Source organism: Coccinella septempunctata, chromosome 1 (genome assembly GCF_907165205.1).
Source record: "Coccinella septempunctata chromosome 1, icCocSept1.1, whole genome shotgun sequence".
Taxonomy (NCBI): domain Eukaryota; kingdom Metazoa; phylum Arthropoda; class Insecta; order Coleoptera; family Coccinellidae; genus Coccinella; species Coccinella septempunctata.
In genome coordinates this window covers 14,646,313-14,672,950 of record NC_058189.1, presented here as the reverse complement: position 1 = coordinate 14,672,950, position 26,638 = coordinate 14,646,313, and the positions used below count along the sequence as shown (strand labels likewise).

Here is a 26,638-nt window from a genome sequence, read left to right as displayed (position 1 = left end):
TAGCCAGAACATGGTAATACAGGAAAATCGTATATACAGGGTGAGTTTTTGACTCGAACAAATATTGAAACTAGATGGTTGAGATCAAAAGAAACACTTTTTTTCCCTTACCCTTTTTCCGAATCGGCTCGGTTTAAAAGATACAAGCTGTTGAAAAGCCATAAAAAATGTTATCTTTAGCATTATTTCACAAACTGTATTATCGAATGAAACGAATTTCGGAATATGGTCTTTCATTTATTCGATGAATCACAAGATATCACACATGTCCTCCAGTTTTCTCATTATGACCATTACGTACCATAAAAATACCAAAAATTGAAAGAACCCAACTCTTGAAACTAAGTTGGAATTATTATGAATATTTAAACGTCTTGTAAAATAAAAGTTTTCTTCATATTTTCTCGTTAAAGCGCCGTTTTCGATTAATTTGATTTTCCAAAATTATGAAGTATCTGTGAAATTTGTAAAATTGGACACTTTAGCTGAATACAACTGTGTTTAAAAGATCCACATATGTGTAGTGTCACAGATGTAGCTAGTTATTCTGCAGGTAATTTTGTTTTTCCAGGGGTGGCACAGCTATTGATTATGAAAATTTAAAATGACGATATCTTCTATCAGGGCCGAATCGGAAAAAATGGCATAGGAAAAAGGTGCTTCTTTTGACCTCAAGAATCTACTGTTGAAATATTTGTACGAGTCGAAGACTCACCCTGTATAAAACATTCAAGATGGAAACCTCTGAATATGAAAGAAACTCAGTAAACTTTCGAATAAGGACCTTAAAATAAACTTGGCGTTGGACGCCCTGTATTTATGAAAATCTTTCGGCATTTGTACCTGTGGCCTATAGCTATAGCTATCGTCTGCGATACAGGAATGCAATATTCAATCCAATTTTTGATTCCTACACATACTTTCATCTCCTACATAATTAGAAATAATAAACCAATGCCACCGCTTTAAATTACAGGGAGAGACGGGGTCGAACATCAAAACATCATCTTCCTGATAGCTGACCTCATTTCAAAACTCATATCACGTTTCCAAGAAGGTAGAAATATTCCATGTTGATCGTTAATTCAGGAATATATTTTCTCGTGAAAGCGGTACAGAAGATAATTTTATTAATACTCGTATTCAAGCTCTCCAGGTTACTTTTAATTAAATTCAATCTATGTAACAAGTATGAAACGGTCATGATATTTTAGCTTTATTAAAAGTTATAAACCTACTGAGGGTAGAGCGTCGGAGTCGGTACGAGTCTATTTGAAAATTAATAAAGGGAATATATGTTAGGAAGCGAGGTGTCCAAGGACTAAAGCGAGAATTAAGGAACTCTACTGAAAAAGTACAAAACTATGTTATAGGACACCCTAATTTGATTTCAAAAATATAATTGAATTAGAAGTAAATCATTTGAATATAAAAAGAGAACATTCGAGACGGTGTAATATAAATAGATTATATGAGAGGTACTAGAAACACACCATGTATATTAAGCAATCTATTGGCGATCGATTTCGGCGTTTGCCATCATCAGGCCACCTGAAATAATGCAAGATACAGAAATTATTCTTCAATTCATTGATTTGTAAAAAAATATAAACCATAAACTATAAGAAATGTTACATCTCATATTTTATTTATTCTTATTTACTTCTTTTTGTATCAATTTCATTCAAATATCTTTCATGAGTTATTCTGTTATTATATTTTCAGTGGTTAAATAGAAATAAATAAAATATGAGGTCAGAAAATGCAAAATTTCTTATAGTTTATATTTCGTACAGATCAATGAATTGAATAATTTCTGAATCTTGCATTATTTTGCTGGCAAGCTGAATATACATAGTGTGTTTCTAACTAAACACACTGATGGAGACATTCATCGCAAATATAAATAGATCAATTTATATATATATATCACGGATTTTTTACAGCTGTCGCCGTTTCTCCGTCCCCAACTTCCATCTTTTCCTGTCGTGGCATGTATCCTCCTCCAGATCTCTGGCCGACATCGCCTCTTCCACATCGTCCCTCCAACTTCTCCGTGGTCTTCCCCTCTTCCTTCGTTCCGGTGGTACCCATTCTAAAATCTTTCGGGGCCATCTGTCGTCTAGCATTCTCTTTACATGTCCAAACCAAACCAATTGCCTTCTTTCAATCTCTTCCGCCATTGACCGACCCATATCCATTTCTGCTCTTATAATTTCATTCCTAACTCTTTCTAATCTTGATCGTCTACAGCTTCTTCTAAGGAAATCCATTTCGGTTGCCATAATCTTTCTCCTATTTATCTGCGATACATCCCACACTTCCGCCCCATACAGTGCTACACTTTGCACCATACTTCTGTATATATGTTTCTTGGTACTCTTAGTTATATTTTTGTCCCACAGCAGAGAATTAAGTGTGCGTGTAACGGTTCTTCCTTTATTGATTCTCTCCTGTATCTCGTCCTTACTGTTCCCTTGTTTATTCAGAATAGCCCCCAGATACTTGCATTTTTCTACTCCCTTAATCATTTCATAATTTATTTTTAATGAAAAAATACTATGTAAAGAAATAACGTCAATGACAAAAAAAAATTCATCCTGATCCATAATTATGTACATAAAAAAAGCTCAGAACTAAGAGGTGTTTTTTACGAAGGCGTCGGAATTAAGTGAAAAATATTTTCAAAATATTATGTGGCCTACTACGTAGTTTTCCATTTGAGATATTTAAAATTTTTATGGTAATACTTTTTTCGTGGTTAGATGTAGAGATATATTTTTCAAGGATCTATTTGAATATTTGAATTGATGAATGGTCAACCTCTCTTATTATCATATTTATCTCAACAAATTTTTGCTCCGCTTGGAAAAAATCGTAGATCCTGGGATGGTTATTTTATATTAACCCAAATTTTAATGGTAGTAAATTACCAATGATGAAAGATATACATACAACGAAGAACGAATCAAAAATGATTCAAGTTGACTCTCATATGTTTTATTTATACCTTCGACATGGCTATCAATGATACAGGATTTCCGAATTTTGATTCCAGTGAGGGTAGGTATTTCGTAGACTAGGAGAGTTAGAGCAAAACAGATGCTTTTTTTTTTCAGGAAAACAAAGAATGCTGAAAAAACTTGCCACCTATGATCCTTCCTTTTTGAGCTATTAGTGGCTATTGGGATTTTGTAGGTGTCTGAAAGCTTATAAAACCATTTTGTCTTTGAAGTTGAAAGAATGACACTTTTTTACCTAGAATGCACTAAAATTTAAAAAAAATTCCACATTTAGATATCGAAATATGAAGCAAAATTTCACTTTTTTAATTGCAAACCATTAATGAATTCATCTTTATACTTGCAAAAAATCACAGAATTCAAAAATATGTATAGGGTGGGCCAAATTCGTTGTCTACTGAGAGGATCTCGAGAACTATAGCAGCTAGAAGAAAACGGATGACACATTTCCGAGCTCATTTTCGGAGAAACAAAGAATGGTGACAACCACAGCCTCCTACGATACTTCGTTTTTGAGTTTGACAGTTTCGTAAAGTTCTCAGAACTTTTTTGTCTTACAAATTACAAACCTGAAACTTGAACCTTCTACAGGCTTTTTTTTTACGTAGAATCCAGTGATAAGCTCAAAATATTTTTTCATTTCGAATCATTGGGTGAACTTTCATTTTTTTAAATGCAAACTTTTATTGAATTTTATATTTTTGAAGTGAAAAAAAAAACGGCTGTCAGTAGATTCTACATATGAAAGTGCCTAAGAAGGTTTATTTTTCAAATCTGTAACTTCAAAGACAAAAAAGTTATGAGAAATTTTCGGAATCGTCAAAAATCTAAATTTTTGTTTATAACTCGAAATCTGAAAATGAAAGGCCGATTCTGTCTTTAGATTTGGATTAGTGATGAAAAAAGAGCTCGAGAATGGGTCATCCGTTTTCTTCAAGCTGCTACAGTTCACGAGATCCCTTCAGTAGACGACCTTGTACGTACATGTCTACTGTTTTTTTTGCACGTGGCTAAAATCATTCAATTATTCAACAATATAAATAAGAGCCAACTTGATATAATTTTCCTAATGGATAATTATATCAAGTTCGCTTTGATTTCATCGACATCAATAAGATGAGCATATAAAATTTGATGCATAGAAAGGAGAATACAGGGTTGGGCATAAGTCTGGAATGAAATTAATGTTTCTTCAACTAAAACCTCAAAATGAACACGTTGAAACCTGTCGATTGCTTTCCAATTACCCTCATTTTCTGGCAATAAAATTGAGTGTTTTTCTTTAACCCCTTAGCCAAAATCTCATTCTGTTTTTCGAATCGAAACATATACCATATGTGGGCTTGTTAAAAAGCTGGAATCCCACAATAATCTTTGTTTTTTTTTATTCTGTAGTTATCAGAAGAAACACACAATTTGAATTCATATGGCCGATACTTGATGAAAATTCATAATTCAACTTAGTTAAGTTAAAATCAAACCGAATTTCAAACACGAAAGTCTCTTAAATGAATAGAATTAATAGTTCCTCAAACAATAACTCAAAATTCAGACGCTGAAACATGTTAATAGAATTTGAAAAACGGAAGTTGGATGGGATTTTCGCTAAGGGGTAGAAGACAAACACTCAATTTCATTACTAGATAATGAGGGTAATTGAAAATCAATTGACGGGTTTCATTTTGAGTTATTGGTTGAGGCAATATTAATTTTGTTCCAGATTTAGGCCCAATACTCTAGAATTCAAAGCCTAGATATTCTCAATAATTATCGAATTAAGCTCATTTACTTACTGATTGTATATAGAAATTTTAACAATGTAGATCATTATGCCATATAAGTGCGTATAAAAATTATATTGACGCATTGAATTTATAAGTATTTGGAAATGTGTACCGAAAGAAGTAAGCCTACCAGGGAAGTGCTCTGTCGGTAGGAAAATAATTTACGAAATCTCGGTTCTTTCGGTATATATATATATTCTTTTGAAAAAGAGTGTTACAAACTTTTACAATCTGAAAAACAATGAAGCGGGTGTAAAGAAATGGCAACAAGAGACAAATCCTAAAAACCTGTTCTTTCGGTAAAGACTGTGAAATTCGCCATTTTTCTAATCCGTTGTAAAATAATAAGCCGCTGCTACAATTTGACAAATATATATTGGGAATACCTTATATATAAAATTCAATGCTCATCTTATTGTTTTCTATGAAATCTAAGTGGACTCGATTCAAATATCCCAATAATTAATTTACTCAATAATTAATGTTTTTCAGCACGGTTAGAACAATAACATTAGAAAAATATAGATTTTTCCAATTCAAAGGATGACAAACTCAATAAAAGTTTGGGAAAATATTAAAACTCTGCTTCATAATTCAAAATTTGAGAAAGAAAAAATATTTTTAACGACTCTAGTGGATTCCAAGACAAAAAGTACATATAGGAAGTTCAAATTTCACATCTCTAACCTCAAAAACAAAAAAGTTATGAGAACTTGAGAACTCTTCGAAATCGTCAAAATTTAAATTATCGCTGAAAAACTCAAAAACGTAGCTGCAGTTTTCACCATTCTTTGTTTCTACGAAAAAGAGCTCGAAAACGTGCCGTCTGTATAGCACAAGCTCTTCTAGTTTTGGATTTTGGGACACCCTGTAAATATTAGACATAAATCACATAAAGACACTCCAGATCTATTCAACTTTTCCGCAAAAGATTTTTCCAAATATTCTCATCAGTTTATTTCCATCATCTGCACATCCGCCGATATATTCAACTTCAAAGTTTAAAAGTATAGATTGAGAGAAATGTTGCTCGCATGAATATCTTTACGTGAGGCAATGAGCGCAGTACGTGCTTCAGTTTCCGGGTTCGACCTTTAAATATTGCAGTCCGTTCGAAAACCTACACATCTCTGAATATTCGTCACCCTGCAATATGTGGTTGTGTCCCACTATACAGGTCTGATACAGGCCAACCTCTTTGAATAATCCATCGAGTTTCAGTTCGTGGCAACAAAAGTTATCGTAGCAATAACCATCAGCCATTGAGGTACAGAAATACGACAAAGGGTTTGTCTACCATTCTTTTGTCTTACATCCGTTCCGCACTCCACAGGGCATAATATTTCGATGATACAGTTGTTAATTTCTTTTTCTGATAATATGGTACCTGCGGGTAGAGGAAAGAGAGAGAGTTTATTGGTGTTTCTACAATTACAAAAAATTGCCTTCACAGTTCAAAGTAAAGAAATGAAATACATATATAAATACAAGAACTCACTCAACAAATACAAAGCAACTACAAACAGACAAATAGATAGGGAGGCTTGTATAATGAGCAGTTTAAGTACGCAAGTTATAGCTTATAGATAAAAAAAGGCATGAATAAAGTTATGTTAAAATGTGAAATGTATATATAAAAGAATATTTACAGGTTAAAATGGATAAATAATAAAAATACATAAAAAATATTCAACTAAGTCATAGTGTATAAATAAAATAACGTTCACAGTTGGAACAATACAAAACAATATACACACCTTCCGAAATAAGTCAAACAGTTGTTGCGGTTCAGAAAAATATATTTTATGTTCAGTTAAAGGCCCTGGGTTTTCGAGGAATTTCTTCAATCAGTTTTCTGGACAGATTTTTGTGGATTACATAGGTTTTTTTGCAAACAAAAATCTAACTCTTTTTTAATTTTTTCACCGAAGATTAACCTCGAGTTTAACCTAACGTGGTTAAAAAAAATATGCTTAGTTCAGTTCACAATTGGGAAAAAACGCCTGATTCATTGAGATTCCGAAGTACTCACTGTATTTCCAGCATTCAATACAAAATAAATTCCTATTACCTATTACAGTGGGTCAATGCGTAATTTAATGTAAACCTTGTATTTAAAATTGTCAGCAACTGAAATGAGGCGTAAGCAAAATAAAGCACTTATTCATTAGAAGGTGTAGATCATGTAAGAGAGCACAGGGTGACCACTTTCAACAACTTTTGTAAAATTTAATTTGATAAAACTATAATTTTTCTCTCAATTTCTTTCATAATTGAACCTCACAAATTTGAAATCAATATTTTTAATTTAATTTCTTCAAGTAATGAAGTAAATTTCAGCATTTTCGAAAATTAAGGAAGAAAGCTTTTGACTCATTGTGATAGGAATTTATTTTAAGGTCTTTTCTCAACTAAAACAGTGATAAAATTAACTAAATTACTCGAAATCAACTTAAAAATATTGATTTCATGACTGTGGTGTTCAATAATGAAAGTAAACGAAAGAACGAATTTCCCAACATTGTCTTACTGAGCTACATTTCACGAAAGGTGTTTAAAGTGGCCACCCTGAGCACTAATTATAATACATGCTCTACACCCTCTAATGAAAGATTACTTTATTCCGCTTGCATTCTCGTTTGAGTTGCTGAAAATTTTAAAAACAAAATTAACATTAAACTAGGCATTGGCTCATTGTAATAAGAATTTATTTTGTATTAAATGCTGGAAATACAGTTAGTTTTACCATATCGAATCACTCTTTTGTCACTCTAATGACCATATTTTTTCACACCACGTAAGTGTAAACTTGGGAAAAAATAAACAAAACAGGAAATTTGGGTTAGATGTTTGTTAAAAAAAAACTATGCATGGGCCCCAAAAATCTAGAATTACATTCGATAGCGCATCTATTCAGGTATACTACAAAAAAACAGATTGAAAAAATTCCTTCATTTGAAGGAAAAGCCAAAAGAGAAGAATAATGGGTCATTAATCACAATTGATTTATGAATGTCATAATGCTAAAGGAAACGGATATATTTCCATCAGTTCATGCATGTATCATGGATAAAATACCGGGTGTATTTGAAGGTGAGGCTTTTTTTCCAACAGAAGGTAGAACTGGTCAAAATGAAGCGTTTTACCAAAAATCACCTATACAAAACTTTCAGAATGACAAAGCTGAAAATTATTACTGAAATACGACCCTAGACCGTTTGTTAGCTGAATTATCGCAAAGCAGTGGGAAAAAACTTATCTCCTGATTCGACCACGTGGTGATATTGGCTCATTCGATATTCACGTGGTAATGAAAATTTAGAATTGCCGAATTATTCTCATCATTTTTTAGTAACTTATACTTATAACTTATTTCATTAAATGGCTCATTTCGATACTAACTGATAGAACAGACTTAGGACACAAGTGTAAAAAATAAAAAAGTACTAATAATTTTTTCACAATGGGCATCACAATCTTCTTGTTCGAACATTCTAACAATCGTCGTAAAAATGGGATGATAAAGCACTGTTTCAACAAAACACACATAAGCACTTTCAAGAAACTGCCTCGATTTTCTACAATTTTTTTCACACTAAATTGTACGATACAAAAATTATGATTCTCTCAAAAGTGCATCTAATCCGATGAACTTGGTACTGAACCATTCATTGTTCAGTTTATGGTTTGTTTCGTTTTTGCGATGCCGGGGTGACCTTCCACAGTGTTGTAGCTCCGCTCCATTGAACTATTACAATTTTTATTCACTTATTTTGATTTTGAAAATAATTATCCAGTGTCTTCTTCGATATTTCAGCTCCAACCATCATCCCTGCACTTTTCTTGCGCTGGGTAGTGCTGATATCAATCAGGTAAGTGTAACTATATTTGCTCCATCAATTGCATCCGACAGAACTGTCATTCCAGAAAATTTTCTTCTAGGTAATCGGTAATGGACCACGGCTACATCAATCGAGGAATAAACCCCTCCATACCTCATGTAGATGAACAATAGGTCGCATAATGTAATTCGGTTGCTGCTGTCCCCTGGTGAAGTACGACTAATGGTAGTTATAAGGATTAAGTGGCACTCAGTCCCAGCGGTAAATTTACTACATTCTATCAATGAACGTTTGTAGGCACTATTAGCTATTCTGTAATTAAATGATGCAATCAATCACAATTATCTCATTATGTGACAGGCTCGGTCAGAGGAATCCTCAGATGAATTCCAGAAGAGATACAACCGTGCAAGTGTACACCAATTTAAAGAAATATGGATCTATGAACTGTGAAGAATGATTCTATCAATTAGTAGGTACATATTCAACCGAAAAGCTGCTTCAACAACACCTTTAAAAGCCGTCACTGCAAAAATAGCTCTAATAAAGTAAATATAGGTTTTCTACAACATAAGAACATATACCTATTAATACCTTCCAATAAGAAATAATTTTTTACTTTAGGCAGCTCTGAATATTTATTATTACAGATATTCTGGCGCCTCGTCTGCGGCCTTAAAAAAATCGAGAAAGAAAGAAAAGAAAAGTACTGGGATTTAGCATCCAGATTATTTTCAAACGAAGCGAAAAATTGTGATCTAATCAAACTGGAAGCTGGTATGGGTTCCAAAATAACGTTTTGAAGGTTTGTGCAAAATTTGAGAGGCATCTTGTGAATAGTTTTTGGAGGCTTTTAAATACAGTGTCTTTATAATTTATTGTAACATTGCAGTGTTTTTATAATTTATTGTAACATCGGCAATGACGCCGATTTTGAAATTCTATGATAGGATTTATTTCGAATTCTTTCAGTAAGAAACAGCAGTGGATGATTCGAAGCCAACCATGACGTTACAATCATTTTTGAAGACCTTGTGTTGTGTAATGATATTCAAGGTGTGTCTTTTTTTTTTTTTTTTTTTTTTTTTGGTGTAGCAGGGGGAAAATCTGCAAACAGACGAACACACCCTCTGCTGAGGGGGAACAGTGTGGGGATTCTCACTCTCTGAGCTCGAGACCCACTAAAAACCCTTAACTGCTTCTTCATAGGTTCCGGGCATTTTGCCTATTAACCAGTTGACTCTTATGGTTTCTGGACTCTCACACGATCATAGTCGTGTTGATAGTTGTATGCTGCCTATAGCTTTTATAGGTTAAGCTCTTCTTTGGTTACATTTAAATCCTTAACTGATCTCTCGGTCTTCGGTGGTAGGTTCTTGACCTTCTAGCTTCTTCTGTTGGATCGTAGTCGACTAATCTTCGTAGTTCCTCATTTGGATGTTGTTTGGCTTTGTCGAATATCCTTTCCGCCTTTCTCTTCATAAATTCTGTAACTGGTTCCCATTCCAAGTCCTTGTAGATTTGTTTGTTCCTAACAAACCAGGGTCCATCGCCATTCTAAGGAGTTTATTCTCAGTGGCCTGTATTCTCTTGATGTGGGTCTTGGCTGCGAAGCCCCATGCCGCCGATCCATATGTGAGTTGTGGTCGCGCAATAGTTTTAATCATCGTCAACTTGATGTTCTTATTCATATGACTTCTTCTGCCTATGAGTGGATAAAGTTTACTCATTGCGGCTTTTGTTTTATCAACAGCACATTTGATGTGGTTTTTCCATGTAAGTCCTCTGTCAAGCGTCACTCCTAGGTATGTTGCTTCAAGGTGTGTCTTTGACTTGAACCAATATTTTAATAGTAGGCTCCGGAGGTCAAAAGAAACACTTTTGTCCGATTGGACCTATAAATAAAAAGATATAGCCATTTTGAGTTTTCATAATGAGCTATGCCACCCACCCCTAGAAATCTGACACTGAAATTTCACCAAACATACCATTTCAACATTGGAAAGAAATTACTAGGTATTTTGAAATCAAAGATTAGGGATATCGGTTGTTAAAGTAACAAACATAAACTCACTTTTTCTCACTCCATTTGGCGAACGAAGTAGTATTTATAATACAATAAATAAATTATCGCAATTTCGTTGGCGATAAATATTGGATATTCTTGTCTTGATTTCTATTTCAATTTCGATAAAAATCATAAATTCAACTCTCATATTAGCTCTCAATTTATATCCAATACATATGTCATAATTTATTATCGTTGTTTATTGTATTTTGAATATTTATAAGTTACCAGATTTAAACGTGACCCATTATAGGTACCTTTCATTTTCATATAAATGGATAAATGATATTTTCTCTGAACGTGCAAAGTTGGAAAACACAGAACACAACTACGACAACAAATCAGAATAAGTCAGAATAACTTGCTAAATCTATGACACTACATTGCAATGTGTTTTGCGATTTTGTGGACCTTGTCAAATAGAGTTAAATTCATCCAACGTACCTAATTTTTCGAATTTCATTTGTTTCATTTGAGATCTGCTGTTCTTCGGTGGAACGTTCCTCAATTTACAAAGTTTTCCTGACGATGGCAAATTGGCTAGTTCAATTCAGATCGTAACACTTGTTGATATTCATATCGGCGGGTGGTATGCATATGAATTAATTCCTATTATTTATAGAAAATGTTTCGAGCAAAATCTAGCATAACCTAATATTCAAATACACAGTGTGTTTCAGAAAGTGTGTGCATTATTCTACTTTGTTATTTAGAATGAGTTTTCGGTATTTATTTTATTCTCTCATTCTCCAGAACATTTTAACTTCTTTTATTTGACATATTTTATACCTGTGTTTCACGCATAAAAAGATATCAATAAGGTATAGCGATATTGAATTGATTGACTGCAAAATGAATAACCAATTATTATTGATCGAAGAAATGAATCTATTGAACACCCACAATCAGAATATGATTCTGGCAAAAATTAAAAGACAAGGGAAAATTTATAGCAAATGTTTCGAGCAAAATGCAAGACATTAGTATTTTTCAAATTAAAAAATAAACTGAACGATTCCTTCAATATTCAGGATGAGGACTAATAAACGGAATCAATCCAGATAACTGATACCGACAGAAATAAAATTAAGAAATGTTAAGATCTGAATCGAACTAGCCAACCCCATTCAGTCAAAGTATTAACAGGCCTTTCCGTCCAAAAATTGTAGAGGCTAATCTTGCTGATCATGCTTTATTTTTCATTTGACCTCTTCACTTACCTACACAATTTTCTCGATGAGAATGGAACGAATTGATTCGATGTCAGTAGTATTAGCCGGTAACCGCGGTGAACGAATAAACCCTAGCGACATCTGACGGAAAACGCGGTCCAACTCAATTCGTTTTCCTAACTGTCAGAGTGAGGATGGCAGCATGTATACATTTGCTCAAATACTCATATTGAAGGAAGTGCATATAGCAATAATCAAGCAGAGAGAGCGCGGAAACGTTCGAATTCATTTCAGTAATCGTTGACTGATTCTAGCTCATCTAGAAGTACCTCCGTCCATGCGACCCTGTCAGAATATCACAGATTTCTATCGAATGATTGTAGTTATTTGATGAAACAGCTCATAGATAACAAACCGAATTCAGCTTCGCGGAAAATTCTCAGATATTTCGCACAAATTGATGCAGAAAGTGGATTTCACTCAATTCTGAAGAGTGTGAAAACTGGAAACAAACCGAAAATTAAACGAGATTTTTTTGGCTACCTAATTTCCCCTCCTACGAGTAACTGCGTGGTGAAAGAAAAATTATTACGTTTAACTTCACGATGACTTCTTTCCGCCTCTCCCAGTTCTCTATTGTTTGCATAATGAGTCACTGAAACCAGGTTCAAATTACACAAACTTCAAACTAAAACCCTCATCGCGGCAAAAATGAAGGCAAGTAGATGAACAAACAGGTGTGCAAAATAAAGAGAAGAGTACATTAAGGAAATGTAAATAGAGGAGTTAGGGTCCATTATTTAGTAACGATGCTTTTACCGCATGTCACGTAACTCTACGCAAGGCAGCCTGTCGCCAGATAAAACGTGAGATGTGACATTTTTTGTATATCGGAAGACATTTCTGCCTTGTTTATAAGTGTCGGAGTTGCGTCTTCCTACGAGGCGTTCTTTTTTTCTTGCCGGAGTGTGTGAGATATATTGGCATAATTTGTGGGCGTTGGGAGCACACTTTTCACGTATGGATCGACGAATCCAATTCAGGTGAGTGGAACTATTATCTCTACTTTTGACAGTTAGCGATGTGTATGGAAGGATAACAGGAATTTCCCACCGTTCCAATGCTCCATGATGTAGAAAATGGGGAGACTGGGCGATTACATTTTCGTTATTCGAAAATCAATTTTTAGATTCTTCAAATAATAAAAATAAATTTTTTATGATACATACTGGCTGACCCATCAGATCTTGTCCTGCCATAGCGAACGAATATTTAGGAATTTCGTTGGTTATGTCAATAAAGTGTCAAAAGTTTTTTGAATTTCTTTCTCGTTTTTTCAATTTTCTACTGAATAACCACTGGTATATCTATGGTAGATGATTCCTAAACGTAAGGATCCTGAACAGAAGAATTATCACTTGGAAAACTGGACCTGGTCGAAAGACCCTCCCAGTCAAAAGTAAAATTTGGCTATTATTAGTTTGAGTACTGAAGGCATTTCTAACGACGAGGGTTATCCTCCACCAAGATCTCTCACACATTATAAAAAAACTATTGTTTTCCAGTGAAAATCAAATGACGGAAAACAGAACAGAGAATTCGATAAGTGAACAAAAAAATCACGAAAGAGAAACCATTAGATACTGCTCAATACCAAACATTAGGACACTAACGACAAAAATAAAAAAATGCTTTAACAACAGATATAACATCAGAGTAATCACAAAAAACCAAAAAACAGTAGCCACCCTCTACTCCAGACTTAAATACCCTATACCAAAAAATTTGAGAACAAATGTGATATACCAGATTAAATGCATAGACTGCGACAATACATATGTACGACAAACATCCCAATTGATGAAAAATAGAATTACACTACACAGAAGTGATATTAGACTAAACAACCGGAGATGTGCGTTGTCGATACATGCAAATGAGAAAGATCACAAGATAAATCTAGAAGATGTGGAAATTTTTGATAGCGAGAGAAATTATAAAAAAAGAACAGTGCTTGAAATGATACATATAAGAGACCAACCCAATCCAATCAATAAGAAAACTGATACTTCTAATCTCAGTAATATCTATACATATCTTTTGTCTCTGAAGAAAGAACCATTGTACAATAGCCCAGTAGAAGAAAGAAGAAGAGCAGTACTTTCTGGACACCCCTGACGTTTTGACATTTGTCTTCTGTCGTTCACTTTTAGACATGATTTTCCGTTTTCCCAAAGAATGTTGAGTGTGTACTTTAAGTTTAAATTTGTATATTGTTTAATGATTGCTTTCAAACAAATTGTACTTAGTAGAGAAAAGAGAACATACAAACAGGATTTTACAATACATGAATGAACTTTCTCAAAATTCAGTGAATAAAATCAGAGTCAAAAATAAATGTGACCATGTTATATTATGTAGAAGTCTATTTGAGTGTATATTTCTTGTAGGAACCCTGAGGAAGGTGCAAATTAGATACCGAAAGCTTGGCGAATGAATAAAGAGAATTAAATAAACAACTTTCATATTGGTCGAGATCCCTTATTCCCCCCTCACTAAATTTAAAAACGACCATAAATTACTATTTCTATATATATATATATATATATATATATATATATTTAGTAATTTGTAAGTAAAATGCGAGATCGTTCTATGAGAATTACTACTGGAACAATTCAATGGTTACCAGTTCTTTCAAACATTGTACCGTCCCATATTCGTAGACAGAGTGCAGTTATAAATTCTTGGAATCAATTCCATTCTTTTCCCGACTCATTTCCAATTCTGTCCTATATTCCACAAAATACTATTCCCAGACTGAAGTCGCGTAAACCCTTAGGCCCGGCGCAAATAGAATCGCAGGTTAGTGAGATGACGCAGCGTGAGTTTTTGTAAAACATAGAAAAGAACAAGACCGCGCAAATAAAGCGTGACAGTGACTTGTCAGATAGTACGTGCATCGCAGGAAAAAGCTGCGTCACCCTGCGTCACCTCACCAACCTGCGTTTCTATTTGCGCCGGGCCTTATTGTCCTACTATTTTCTTGATTCGAATGTAAGGGACAAGGACATTTGGAAGTCTGAATGGAATGCGTGCACTATTTTCAACCAAGAATCAGTTAGCGATACCTAGCGAATAGAGTTCCTGGTTTTGAATATATGGTGTATTTTGAATCGTATAAGAACAGGCCACAGACGTTGCAATCATCTGGTTGATCATTGTTAAATTTTAGGATGGTTTCAGAGCTATTCATGCAGTTTCCGAATCTTTTTTGAATTGGGTTGTGAATTTTAGGTCAATTTGATATACAGCGACATAGGCTAAGGGCAGATTGTTTGGACCAAAATATGGCGATAGGACCAAATATGCCTCAATAAAATATTGCTGTGGAAAAAGATAGAGGGCTATTATATAATTATGATTTTCGATCCGCAAACTCTGTTTTTAAAAAGAATTTTATTCTTTCAATTATAAATCACAATTTTGAAAAACTAAATGACTTTATAATTGGACAGAGCGGAAAGGAGTTACAAACAGAATGAATTCTAAAATGGAACTAACTAGAATGTGTCTCTTTTCACATGGAAACCTTGGATTCTGGAAGAATCCGAGTCATCACTTTCTTCTCGCACTAACACTTTCCGCGAAGATGAAGCTGGCGTCAGCGTTCCAGTACGAGGAGCATCTCGTAATAATATAATTATATGTTCTACGTGGCCTTCTCCGACTTCTATGCCTTTTCTAATTCTTTTAATAAAGGACTTTCGAACTTCGAAGAAAATATTATTCTGTCCCCTTATACTTATGAATCACCCTGTATAGAACTTAATTTATTATCTCACATTTTTCCGCTTTTTTTATTCCAGATAAAATTTTCTGTTTACTAGGAGAAAACTTTCCGGATTTTCTTTTTCTTCGAGTGAAGGATCATGAATTTTGCAGTGCGAGATGCCCTTTAATATAAAATATTTGAGCATATTTTGTAAACAGTTTCATCACTTACAATCTACTTCACTCACAGGGAGATAGGGTTTTTTTACTGAGATTTTTCTCTATGCTCATACGAAAAATTGTATGTTACCCCGCTACGTTAACCTTTGCTAAAACTGTATCTTTATACACATGCTTTGATTATTGTTTGATGTTAAAAATTGAAATGCTCTATATCAAAATATATGTATATACCTACATATACCTAATATGTACGAATACTCTTTGTGAACTCAAAAAAAGCTGTCATTGTTGATCTTCCCTTCAAGTATCCATGTTGTGTTATTCTGTTGTACGTAGCCAGCTCGAAAATCTTTGAAAAACCTGGCAGTATACTTATTGGCCTATAATTTCCTAGTTCCTGTGGGTCCTTTTTTTATGTACGGGTTTTGTTGTTGCTCTTTGTAGCTGTTCTGGATATAAACCTTGTTCAAAAGATAAATTGATCAATACACCACTTATTTCAGGCAGAGATATTTTATCATGCTGGAAGGAACCTCATAATCGCCACTTCTTCTCTAGCCCGTCTGAGTCCACTCCTGGACATAGGTCTCTTCCAATTATTTCCATGTCGATCTACACTATGCTATGAGAACCCAGTTCATCATCGCCTCATGTGAGTTTATTATTCATGAGTTTATCGATTTCAAGGAGTATTCATCAAGTTTTGTCGGAATGATAAACCGATCGTATATTACTGTAAAATGTTGCAGTTTTAAAAATTGAAGAGGATGAAAAATCACCTTCTCAGTGATGCACGCCAGCCCGATTATCTTGTACAACAGTTCAATGCACAGCAAACAGCGGATGAGAGCCTTCGACCGTTTCCATCGTCTCCACTTTGATTGCAAGTTGCAACCCATAAATCCTGTTTCCGGCAAAATCTATAAGGAAGGTTCAGGGTCCAGCAGTTCACCAGTCCTTCAATTATCCCCCGACTTGTCATCTCCTTCCGCCTAGATCAAGATTTGCATATGTCCGGTCGGCCGAGAGCAGGATGCTTAATGCCCGGGAAAGATTTTACATCCGACAGTCTATTACATAGTCCGAATTCCTATGAGAAATACGGCCGTAAGATTGCCTCCAACGGTAGGAGCCTTGTTATCTTCACTGACTTGATGATCACGTAGGGATTACGCAGAGAAACATGTCTCGGGAATTCGTCCCTTCGTTGTCTATGTTTATTACGAAACGAAGAGAACGAAGTTTTAGGAGATATATGACAACTTCAATTAATTCCCATAGAAAATAGAAAACAGCGGAAGTCATAGTGTTCAATAAACCATTCAAAGAGAAGAAGTTCCCACAAAACTATAGACCGATAAGTCTACTGTCGGCGTTAGGAAAAGTAGTAGAAAGAATTATCGCCACGAGGCTAAATGAGGAAACCGAAAATCTGAAACTAATACCACCAGAACAGTTCGGATTCAGAAGAGAGCATTCAACAGAGCAACAATAATTAAGGCTCACAGAATACATAACAGAGGGATTTCAAAATAAACAAGCTACAGGTCTTGTTTTACTAGACGTCGCCAGACCATTCGACAGAGTATGGCATGAAGGATTAATATATAAGATGAGATGTGCTGGATATTCGATCAAAATATGCAAGTTGATCCGGAATTATCTCAAAAATAGAAGATTTCACGTGAAAGTGGAAGGAGAACGCTCCACAACGAGATATATAGAGGCTGGAGTATCCCAAGGGTCAGTACGTGGGCCACTTCTGTAGGTACAACATATACATTCACGATATTCCGAAGAATCCAAGAACCATGTTAACGTTATATGCTGACGACACAGGCATAGCAACTCGACATCGCAACCCAGAAGTAATAGAACGAGTTTTACAAGAAACGATTGACGAAACAAATGACTTGTGCATAAAGTGGAAAATCAAGCTCAATGGACAAAAGAGCCAAGCAATATTACTACTGTTGGGGCCGATTCAAAAATGGTAAAATATGAATGGGTGCGAGTTTCAAAGAGTACTCTGAACCTGATTAAAGATGGAAAATATTATATTAAGTGGACTGTAAAATTATTAAAATACGTATTTCCCAACACAACACGAAGGAACAAGTGTACAGTCAATTAGAAAAGATAGCCCTACCTTCTCCAGAAATAGATGGTTACCAAGGACCTTATCTTGACAACCACTCCTCGAACCAATTAATTGAGGTCAACAACGGCACGGGATGACAGGTCCTGAAGTTGGAGGGCTGAAGAAAGACTTTACACTTGCTCTTTGTGACCTTTACTTAGTCACGCCACTGATCACACTCACAGTGAAAACTCACTGAGTTTTTAGGCTTGTTACTAGTTATCCAAAAGAATTTTGAATGAAAAATGATCGATCTCTATTGGAAGCTGAATTTATTTAAAATTTTATTTGGTAACGGAGAACAATGAAAAATGGATGCATATGCTAAAAATCTGAGTTAATCTCTCTGATTGACAAAGGATGGATTCAACGTGTAAAAAAATGAATATGCGCCGTCGCAAGGAAACCTACAGCTGGTAGAGTGGTAGCATATTGAATATAAACTTTACCGGGAGATAATTGAATGATCCTATTGATGGATCCTATTCGGAAAATCGAAATATTTTTAAAAACAACTAAATAATCTGACTTTCACATTGGCGTGAATAACTACAAAAGAGATGACTGCGACCCACAACGAATCTAGAAGTTGACGGCGAAGAAATCGACTGGAAAAATGAAGCCGAATATTTAGGAATAACGCTTGACAAAGGACTTACTTGGAAAAGTCATATCAAACAAGCAATCGACAAAACGAAAGCAGCGATGAATAGACTCTACCCTTTAATAGGAAGAAGAAGCCACATGTCGAAAGAGACAAAATTGAAGATAATCAAAGCCGTTGCTAGGCCTCAACTGACTTATGGATCAGTTGCCTGGGGTTTCCAGGCAAAGAGCTACATCAAAAGAATTCAGGCCACTGAAAATAAGCTGCTACGATGTGCAATAGATGCACCTTGGTTTGTCAGGAATAGACAGATTTATAGGGACCTAAAATGGAAAACCATAACGGAATTCATGAACAGAAAAGCAGAGAAATTATTCGAAACAGCGAAAAACCATCCGAATCAAGCACTCAGGAGACTAGTGGACTACGACCCAGAGGAAGACAAAAGAAGAATGCGAATTTACCGAAGGAGACCAAGAGATCAATTAAGGAGAGATTAAAATAAGAACATAAACTTATTGAAAAATCCAAAGTGTTATCCAATAGAGGATAAACACATAAATCCCAGCACGATAGTGTGTGAGAAGAAAACCGACTAAGAGATGAACGGTTTATAGGCAAATGCCCGGAAACAAAATTCAAGAAGCAGTTAAGGGTTTTTAGTGGGTCTCGAGCTCAGGAGAGTGAGAATCCCCACACTTGTTCCCCCTCAGGAGAGGGTGGTTCGTCTGACTTGCAGATTTCCCCCCTGCTACACCAAAAAAAAATCTTACTCAAAAAGGAGATAATGTCTGAAGGGGCGTGGTTCCTCTACGACCATCTTCGGAGAACCAAAGACTCCAAGTCTGACCCTGTCTTCCGCCTGTCATAGAGGATGTACTCAATCGTTTCGTTCTCCTCTAAGCAGAGTCTGTAGAACGGGTCATTGACGATGTTGAGTTTTTCAAGATGGGCTCCGAGTCTACAATGTCCTGTGAAAACCGCCATTATGGATCTCAGATTGGTTCTTGAAAATTCTATACCAACGACTGGTGTATGGGCTGGCAGGCACGGAGATGGCCCTCTGCGAGTGACGCAGTTCAGGACGGTTGCGCCAGTATTCCAGGACCTTTTGCCTTATCCAGCTGTTGTTCTGTTCCCTGATTGAGGAATTGTAAATTCCTATACTTGGTTCCGGCCAATAAGCGCTGATGTTGCGCCTTCTCTAGTTAGATTGAGCATCTGATACTTCGTTGCCTCTGAAGCCCGAGGGTCCAGATACCCAAATCAGTTGCAGTCTGTTTAAACTTCCCAATTTGGAGAGTTTAGATCTGCATTCAAATACCTCTGCGTCGAATTGCATTTGTCTGCTGCGAGAGATTTAACGGCAGCTTGACTATCCGTTAAGATTTTTATTGACCTGCCCGTCCAACCCATGTCAAGCAAATGGTTGGCGCATAGATCAATGACGAAGATTTCCGCCTTAAATGCTGTCGCAGACTTTCAAAGAATAGCATTGTGTTCAGTCAGCGGTTTACGACTGTAGACTCCAACTGATAATCATGGTTCACCTCGTTCTGGTGTCTCCCATGTAAAGGTTTGCCAATCAGTGTCTGCATTTTGCCTCTGTAGAGTGTTTGACGATTTCTATGTGATCCTGTTGCAGCTTTAATGGAGTAGAATTATCGGCATGACAAACTGATTGATGAAGTCTTCATGAAGATGCCTTGTTCAGGAAATATTCTCGTAGTTCTTCTATTTCCTGGGATATACGGTTGGACAAATCAATAAGTTCTCGACCCCCAAGATGTCGTGGTAGTTCTGTTCGTTCTATTGAGCTTCTAGGGTGATGTTTTTGAGGTTTCGTCAGTATTGTTCTTATTTTCTCTATAGGGCTGCTTAATCGGTGTTGGTTCAAGTGATACCTAATGAGTAGTTCAGTAGGTATTAATTGCTTTGATCAGATTCTTGCATCTCTTTCTTAGTCTTCTAGCGAACTCCTCAGCTAATTCTTTCTTCATCTGGCTCTGGAGGTATGCAGTCTACTCTTTTTGAGTTCACACTTCCGCCACCCACAACAATCTCCCGTAAAAAATAACGTTGACAGAATCGCAACAAACAGAAGTCTGATCCCATTTGTGAATATGGGGGAAGTCAAGATCAATATTAAGATAATTGATATTATAATTACCACAAGTATCCCAAAATATATTTGATTGTTTGATATCTTCACTTACATCGACAATTGTATTCCTGAGAGCCTTCCTATTTTTCCAACGTTTATAGCCCAGCAAAAACTAGCTCTAATCGAAAACTCTTATGAAATCCCTGTGAGCTTTCATCGTGCAGCCTCCGACATCGACATCTGTCTTCATAATTTCCGGCGAATATTGTCTCCCGCAACTTCACGTAGATATTAGTCCTAAATTAAGTCTTTATTATATTTAATGCGTTGGACGCCCCACGTCGGTCTTAAACCCAAGCTTAGCCCGAGATATATATATATACGGTAAAGCGCTCTGCTCCGCGGTCTATGAAGATTAAGGTTCGAACCGGCTTCGCAAATCTCACGCCGGTTATATTTTGTCGAACATCCACCGTTTGCGGAAGGAACATTATACATCCTGATATTTCCCCGCGTCCTTTGTTTCCTTGCGCCGAGATATTTATCGTGCTTTATAATTCATAAATTTGCATATTCATGACGGGGTATACATCTTATTTTCCGAGAAAAAGCACTGAGCCGCAATATGGCGTTGATGATAACGGCTCAATAAGGCTCCTGTTCGCGAATGCTGCGGAGGATTCTGAATCGATGCATGGTGGATGTGAGGTAGGGCTGATGCTAATGAACACAAGATGCTCGCGCGAATTTACAGGAGGATATGTTCTCAAGGAATATGTGGAGCGGCAATACTTTACATTTTAACGCAAGATTGAAGTTGGTATCTTAGGGAACATTTGAGGCATTTATTCAAGACCACACGTCGAAGTTTGAGATGACAATATTTGTATTTCGTTCTCTGCTATAGAAACCGGGGTCTGAACGTTGCCCGATGGTTTCTAGTATACCTTATTCACTTTTATCAAAGCACTCGGTTGGCCATGGAAATTTGACACATCGCACGCTGTATAGGTGAAAATGTGAGGTTATGACGTTTGTCAAAACATTATTGAGTTTCAAATCAGCGCTTTGTGGTCCGTTCTACGTAAAAGTCTCAGTTACGTATTTGTCGCAATGTGAATTTACGTCAGAAACTAAATGAATTCGGAACTCAGTGATGATCATATGTAATAGGAAATACTCCTTCTGAAGAAAATGATGTATTTTTTATGAAATATCTTTGAAACGTCACATTTTGAAATAACCATTTCAACCGTTTCCTAAAAAACAATTATTTTAAGCGCTTAAAAATGAAAAATGAAAATGGGTATTTAAAGTTCAAAGCGTTTTGTGAGAATTGGGCAAGCTGGCAACATTGACTGAAATATGCCTTGATAATAAAGGAAAACAAATGCATTATCTTGATGAGATAGACAAAGAAGGCTGTCTATGAAGTCTGCGACGAACGAGGAAGGTCGTAAAATTTCATGGGATTTTTATGGTCGGTTGCAGTTGAAGCTCGCCAGTAAGTACGCGCCTGTAGATCAACAGCTGTTATTTTATAAACAAGCTGATCGGACATTGTTCTTTTCATTGTCTTGTATGCGCTGTTGCCAAATCTTAAACTCCGCACAAAGCGATTTAAATTTTAAAACCCCATATTTGAAGGATGATTTTGATAAGTTTCCGCGGTGAATTTGAGAAAATCATGAATTAAACTCATAATTATTCAGTTTAAACTTGCATATGCAGTGATAAGCCAAATTGAGGAGAATTACCCATCGACGATTATAGTTGGGGAGCCGATGATGCTAAAGCGGGATCTACTAGAGCGTAGTGGAGACCTAGTGGATTTTGAAGATTAGATGGTAGAAAAAAAAGTTTCTATGATGTATGCACTTTCAGCGGTGAGGAAAGCGTCTGCAGGTTCTCAAAGATGTAAAAAAAAATCGTCATGTGTAGGTACATACTCGAGCGTGTATTTTTTTTTCAATATTCTGCAAAGCTGTTCTAGACAATTCCCCCTATACATACTCGTCTAATTTTTGGTAGAGGTACTCTACAGGGTCCAAGATATCTCCTCTTATATTAATCTGACGCGCTCGAATAAATCCCGAATCTATCTCTTGTGCTCCCAACTATTATACAAACTGATTGAAAGGACTACTTATCACGCTCTTTGTATGAAAACAACAAGAGTTTTAGTATTTTCATTTTTGCAATGGAAGAAAATCAAATTGTTGATACATAATATGCAGTAGCTTGAGAAGTGTTAATGTTGGTTAAAAGTCCCGAAGATGAAATGCATCTGAAGCAGTGATAGGAAATGATTTCCAGTGCATGTTATTCCACATTCATTAGCATAATTAATATAAGTATTTTGACAAAACTGAAGTGTTAAAATCTTTCGTTGCAGATCTTTTCTAAGAAAAGTCCTCAAGTGCCAACACCTTTTTGAGATCCCAATAAAGGGAAATTCTTTGTCATCCTCTTCATTCACGATCGATCGTATTGTAATATTCTAAATAGTACTGTTACGTCTTCTATCTTTTACACTCACTAGGGGCATTTTTATTGTATCAAGCTGTGAAAACGTTCTGTTGACATTAACGACATTTCGTGAGTTCCAACCTCACTACGTTCTAGTAACAAATACTTAAGAAAATTATTTCATGGCCAACCAAGTGCTTTCATATAAAAGAATGGAGTATGCACAAAAAAATTTCCAACTCGTTCTTTGCGGAACTGTAAGGAATAGCGAAAGTTTAGTAAGATAAGATGTTTCTTTTCTGTTGATACTCAAATGAGGAGCAAAAGTCTCAAATTTAAAAAAGAAAAAGGATATTTCATTATCTATATTGAATTTATTTTTTCTAATTTTGACATATAAAGCGACACTTTTTAAAACTCATTTGCGTTTTGAAACGTTTAACTTTTCGCAACCAGTTACGTGAAGTAAAATATTTCGCAACTGATGATGAAACGATATTTGCTTTCATAGTAACGGAGTGAAGCTTTTGAAGACTTTTTTGGTACTTTTAATTTGAATTCATAGCAACATCCTTTTCAAAATTGAAAAAAATATTGTCTGAAACACGTTGGGAAACATTATTTTTCGTATTTCGCGTTCTTTTGCGCTCATTACGAAAAATAATGCTTTTCCCAACTGGTTGCACAAATAACTATTATAACATAGGCATATCGTTCCCTCGTCTCACCACAGTATTATTACCTTCTTCAACCTGAATAAGATGGAGTGATAGAAAATAAACGTGAGGTGGTGGAAAACTCATCGTTAATGGAAATTATGAAATTTTGCTTCTTTGGTTTCGTCACTTATTTCCGAGCGCTAATTTTGAAGACCGAATATCCAATTTTCTTCAATGCCTCCACGAATAAGACCGAATTTTTGCCACACAGTTGCGATTTTATTATAAACTTGTCAAATCTGAATAACTCCCTTTTCCTCTCGTACCGCTGGGTAACAGCCCTCAGGAAGATTAGACTGGCTTACCCTCTGCATAATTCATGAAGCGGCTTTCTCGCCACTATTGTCACCTTACATCCCGCGCATTTTATCATTTGGCGTAGCGAGCGAGCTCAAGGTAAGCTCCATTATTTTCATGAACCTCCCTGAAATGGATACCTCACCCCGTAGACCTAGGCGGGTGGGTGTTCAGATATCGAATATTGAGCAGGGAAACAAGAACTCCATATCAATATATAATTCTTATTCAAATTCGGTGATAATTGAAATATTACATTCGTTGTTGATGAAAAACTTGAATCCATTGAACAAATTGACCCGACGCCGCATAAGTATCTTGAGCTTAGAAGTTAAAGGTTAAAAAAAAACATAAATTTCTAGCATTAATATTTGCGTCCAGGAGTAAAGTATTCAAAAGTGATTGCGGAAATTTGGACAAATTTATCTCTTCTTTCAAATCTTAATTAAAAACTCCCCAACGTTTCCGAGACAATTTCTCCTTTCTCAAGGCCGTGGGTACAGAAAGTAAAATTTTATTTGTTTTGACTGTTGTTTTCATTGTTAATTATTTAAGAAATTTGGGAAATATATGGAAGTCGACTCAGTTGGCCATGAAATACTTTTCTCCAGTTTTTTTAACTAGAACGGAGTAAGGTTGGCACTCATGAAATGCAGTTAATGTCATAACGCCGTTGCCACAACTAATATCAATCAATATTACAAAAATTCCGAAAGTGATTTAAAAAGATAGAAGACAGGGTTTCAGGAGTTGCTATTTAGAATTCAGGTCCGCTCATTCAAACAGTTGGTAAAGGTAACCCTGATATTCTAACATCTACAATATATCACACGGTAGCGAACAAATTCAATGTAAGTGAATTCATATAATGTTTCATCTGAATTTAAACGACTTATATTTTAGCTGAATGTTACCACAATGAGAAAGATTGTGAATGAATAAGATGAAAGAGAATTTCTTTTTATTAGGATCCCCAAAAAAAGTGGTGGCATTTGAGAATTTTATTTTAGGGTGAACGAAAAGTTACTAGAGGATTTTCGACGAATGTCATCGTAGAATTAGTTCCAGAAAATTAATTTTTCTATTTTTCCTGTATGTCCTATACATGGTAAATGTCTTACGGGATCAATAAATATATAATTATTATTATTATATCAAAATATTAAAAATAAACAGCCATAAATACGAGCCAGTTGTCCTGATAATTGTGAATCATGTGAAATTTTTGTTTAAAGGTGAAGTTCCTCTTGCCTTGAAACTTCTTTTGCCTTCCATTGATGCAAGATGATTTTTGTTGAAGAATATATAATATTTTTATAATTATCCGTTAATTTCTTCGATAGATACCCATTCCATAGCAAAAATAAATATATTTAAAAACTGATCTCTTGTATTTCCCATGCAAATAACGAGATTTGGTATGCCTTCATTGAGTTTGTATAAACGTCAATTATGTTCGTCACATATTTTCGACTCCATATTTTCCGAAGTGATTCGACATTGTGACAAAATACGTAATAAATGAGACTTTTACGTAAAACGGACAACATAGCGCTGATTTGAACCTAACCTAACCTAACCTAAAAATATTTTGACAAGCGTCATAACCCCACATTTTCGTTACTATACAGAGTGGAACGTGTCAAATTTTCATGGCCAATCGAGTGCTGAGATAAAAATGAATGGAGTATAGAATATTCTGCAGTATTCACGTCCATGTTTCAAATAAGTGAAATATCGTAGGAATTTGGACAGGTTGAAAAACAATGTTTTTATTTCATTTACAGTCACACGTCGGACTGTTTATTAATTTATCCTTAACTTCCTATGACCAATTTTAAAGTGTTACTCTTGTTAGTTGTGTGATGAGCCTTGAGAAAGGAACAAAATAGTTCCGAAACGTTGGCGAATTCATAAGAGATTGTTTTTCAGGAGTATAGAATATTCCGTTCTTCACTGATCATTTTTGTTCTTCCCAATGAGTAGTCTATAGTCTGTGCTAATACAAAACAAATAAAACAAGTGCAACTCCCAAACAAAACATCATGAAGTTGTCAACAATCAGAAGTAATCCTGTTGTCCAAGCACATATTGATTTTCAATTTTAATTTTATTTTTATGACTTCTTATCTTCTTATTGACAAATTCTTCTAGTGAAGAATATAGGATTTCTCAGGCAAAGAGAATCAATCTAGTCAATCTCCGAGAACATAATTGCTGTTCAATGTATAATAGTGTTTTTGATTGTGTGCATAAAATTTAAAGAAAAATAATAAAATAAATGTTTAAGCTTGTTCATACCATTTGATCGTTAACATATAATAAACTTGTACTCTTTGTTTTCATTGTAGCCTGAGGAAGGCGAAATATAAGGCCGATTGATCGTCAAACAATGTAAACAATGTTCAATTATGTGTTTTCCGGCGGCCAGCGTTACCTCCAGTCTCGTAATTTGG

The 26,638-nt window shown here is 35.4% G+C and overlaps 2 protein-coding genes and 1 long non-coding RNA gene across 3 annotated transcripts in view; 1 reads left to right on the top strand and 2 right to left on the bottom strand.

The window, feature by feature from the left end:
- The window catches only part of LOC123308867 (tyrosine-protein phosphatase Lar-like), a 634,169-nt gene that overhangs the window by 399,655 nt on the left and 207,876 nt on the right, over positions 1–26,638 (bottom strand). The gene's annotated exons all lie outside the window — the stretch shown is intronic.
- LOC123322749 lies at positions 1,941–2,531 on the bottom strand. The gene has a single exon (XM_044910760.1). The coding sequence runs from the start codon at positions 2,529–2,531 to the stop codon at positions 1,941–1,943; it is 591 nt and encodes a 196-aa protein (XP_044766695.1).
- On the top strand, positions 14,074–14,419 carry LOC123308883. The gene is made up of 2 exons (XR_006537195.1): positions 14,074–14,260; positions 14,340–14,419. It is a non-coding gene; the product is annotated as an uncharacterized LOC123308883 (long non-coding RNA).

Coding starts and splice junctions, on each gene's coding strand:
- LOC123322749 (XM_044910760.1), bottom strand. CDS start 2,531: ATGATTAAGGGAGTAGAAAAATGCAAGTATCTGGGGGCTATTCTGAAT.